Raw genomic sequence first — 3067 nt, forward strand, 5'->3', positions numbered from 1 at the left:
CCCCACCGCAGAGAGGCATACTCTCTTCCTCTTTTACTCTTCTCTGCCGAGCCGAAAGCCGCCATGTTTTCAATGAAGAGAGAGACACACAAACGGAAGCAATGTGCGGGGCCGCGGAAGGACGGCGGACGGGACGCGGTGGCCGACCTCAAAAGCTTCCCCCTCCTCCTCCCCTCGAGATCAACACAACACTTGTGCAGTCGGGCCCTTTAATAAGCCGAGGCCCCAGCAAGGTGGGGGAGAGGGGGGGGGGCGCCGCCGCCTGGAGGATTGGCCTCCTGTCGAGGGGATCTGATTAGGGGGTGAGGGGGGGGGGAGCGTCCGGGTCCATCACATTCGACCCCGCCGCCAACCCTCTCTGATAAGCAGCCCGAGGGAGCCGCAAGAGGGATGTAATATTTCGGGAAATTATCCGCTTCGCGCTGAAATAGCGTGTGCGGAAACAGCCACAAAATTATATTTACGGCGCGATTTAATTTTTCTCGCAAACGTGACTTAAAAGGTTTTAATAGACTCGATTTTGAAATATTTTAGTACAGCTTCATGTTAAACTTTAAACAAAATTGTGGCTAATTTTAGAAGTCTCGTAGACATCACGACATGGTGCTTACGAACGGGAAATGTAAAGGGACAATGGGGAGAATTTTCTTCCTAAGAAGCAGACAACGTTTTCGTGCACATCCACAACGGATGCAATTTTGTTCCTAAAACTTGACAAACTGTGTATAAAGTTTTTTAAACAGCTGTGATAAGTTGTAAAACACAATCTGTCCGGCCTGTCCGGTCTTAGGAACAAAATTGCAACCGGTGCACCAATTTTGTCCACAGATTTGGAACTGATTCGTGCGCATCTAGAAAGGATGCAAATTTGTTCCTTAAATTGGGCAAAATTGTGTAAAGTCTCACACAATTTGTCTAGTTTTAGGAACAAGATTTCATCCTTTCTGGATGTGCACAAATCGGTTCCAAATCTACGGACAAAATTGTCCCTCTACATTTAGAGTGTGCGTGGATGTACACAACAACGTTCCCTTTTAAGGAACAAAATTGTCCCTTTACATTTAGAGTGAAGAGGAGTCAACATTTTCCGAGAGGACTCCCTTTGACCCGCACTCCTTACTCGTGTGTGTGTACTCACCCAGCTCAAGGTAGATCTGGTTGATGGCGTCGTACGTGTCCCAGAAGGGCGGCGGCTCCAGGTCCACGCCTTGCCTGAGGTCCTCGGGGATGTCAGTCGGCGCGCGAGGGATGTTGTCCATGGCGCTGTTGGGGTCCCTGCGCGAGAAGGAGCCGTCGTCAGCACAGAATACAGTGTTCATATAAAATGACAATGCGCATATGTACTTCTTAGTGGTACAATTGTACGAGTTTGCTCGTCTACTAAGACTGAGTCAGATAAAAAAGAGAAATAACACAAAAAAAAACAAAAACTATGGATTGTAAAGCCCTAAAATTTTTCGAAGGAAAAAATCGGAAGAAATGAAATTTATTAGAAAAAATTTAGGATATTGTTTTTTTCACATTTTTTTTCCAAATTTTCCATAACTATACTTATTTTCCGGCAAATTCCGGCAGAGTCGCCGGAACCTGAGCTCCAGCTCCGGCACAGCGCCCTGCCACGCACTCGTAGCGAACTTGACAAACTGCACTCCGCTGCTGCTGCAGCCGTCGCTGAGGGGGCCGACGGCCGGCCTGACCGAGGAGGGCGCAAAGCGTCTAACAAGGGTCGCACGTTTGCAGGCGCGTGGAGCAGCAGCCGAGGGCCACGGCCGCCATGGCGACGCAACTTCCCGGACCAATTGTCGCCTTCCGCGCTGCTGCTCCATCCGCCCTGCCCGCTCGACATAGCGGCGGCGGCGGCGGCAGCGGCAGCAGCTTGCATCTTGTCGCGCCAAACAGAATTCCAAACTCGGTGACGAGTTGTCGACCGAACAAAACATGTTTCCCTCGACCCTCCGGCCCTGCCCCGCCCTTGCCCCGCCCAGCCCCACCGCGCCCTAACTCAACACGATTACCTCAGGCAGGTGCACCCTAAGGGCCGCGCGCGGCCGCCAGCCGCCTAGCATAGGCTCAACACCCCAAAAATCATTACCCCTCGCCATTTTGTTTTTCACGACATGATAATTTTCAACTGCAGGAGTCATTATTTGCAGGATTCTATAGAAGCTACATATTGGTCATTATTAAAGGTCGGCACTGTTTAAGTCTTACGAAGAAAAATGCCAAATCCTTTGTAATAGAAAGGATTTGGACGCTTCGTAGGGAGCAAATCCTTCGTAGGTACGAAGCATTTGGCATTTTGCTTCGTAAGACTTTAACTGTGGGTCGTAACAGTAATGATCCGGAAAGATTTTTCAAAATGGCTTTTAGCAGGCACGGGTTGAAGGGCTGCGTTTCTCGCACGGGCTGCCTTAGCGCCTGGGGTCGGGCGGGTAGGCCGGCGGCCGCACATGGCAGTCGAGCGGGTTGCATACGCGGGCCTCTGCGGGCGCTCCCCTCGAGTCCGTGCCGGCGGATAAGGAGGACATCCCGAGAAAAATGCGTACTGTGGTAATATAACTAAACTGCGATAGGCAGAGCGTACCTCCCTTCTCCCGCCCTCCCTCCCTCCTCCAGCTCCTATAGAAAGATACGCTGGCCCCGGGTCCACAACATCGAGGGCAGCAGGGGGACGGCCCGGGTCGGTCGTCCGGCGGCGATCCCCGCGGCGGCCCGCGCCGCCCCCAGCAGCCCGGCACCGCGGTCGGAGGTCGAAGCCGCGCGCGCGGCCTGCGCCGGACGGCGGCTGTATCCAGGCTTTATACGCGGCCATGGACACGGCCTTTTTGGGGGCCGAAACGTCAAGCAGAGAGCGCGAGACAAAAAGCTTTTGGGGGCCAGAAGCGGGGATAGAGACAAGCCAAGAGCGAGCTACGCGAGCTAAATGCCTGCCCCTCTGTCACCCGCCGAAGAAGAGGTCTAGCTCGCGGAGCTCGCTCGTCGTTGCGGGGCTCTAAAGCGGAAGCCGGTCGCGCAGCCGAGAGGGGGCATGCTCTCTCTTCCTCCTTCAGAATCGTGCCCCCCCCCC

The 3067-nt window shown here is 53.6% G+C and overlaps 1 protein-coding gene across 1 annotated transcript in view; it reads right to left on the reverse strand.

Annotated features, from left to right (window-relative positions):
• LOC113213906 (neuroligin-1) overlaps positions 1-3067 on the reverse strand; it is a 39702-nt gene that overhangs the window by 5103 nt on the left and 31532 nt on the right. Inside the window, exon 5 of the mRNA XM_052270089.1 lies at positions 1139-1275. Coding sequence (XP_052126049.1) covers positions 1139-1275 — 137 coding nt within the window. The remainder of the gene's footprint in view (positions 1-1138; positions 1276-3067) is intronic.

This window comes from Frankliniella occidentalis, unplaced genomic scaffold (assembly GCF_000697945.3).
Source record: "Frankliniella occidentalis isolate FOCC.00 unplaced genomic scaffold, Focc_3.1 Scaffold5, whole genome shotgun sequence".
NCBI lineage: Eukaryota > Metazoa > Arthropoda > Insecta > Thysanoptera > Thripidae > Frankliniella > Frankliniella occidentalis.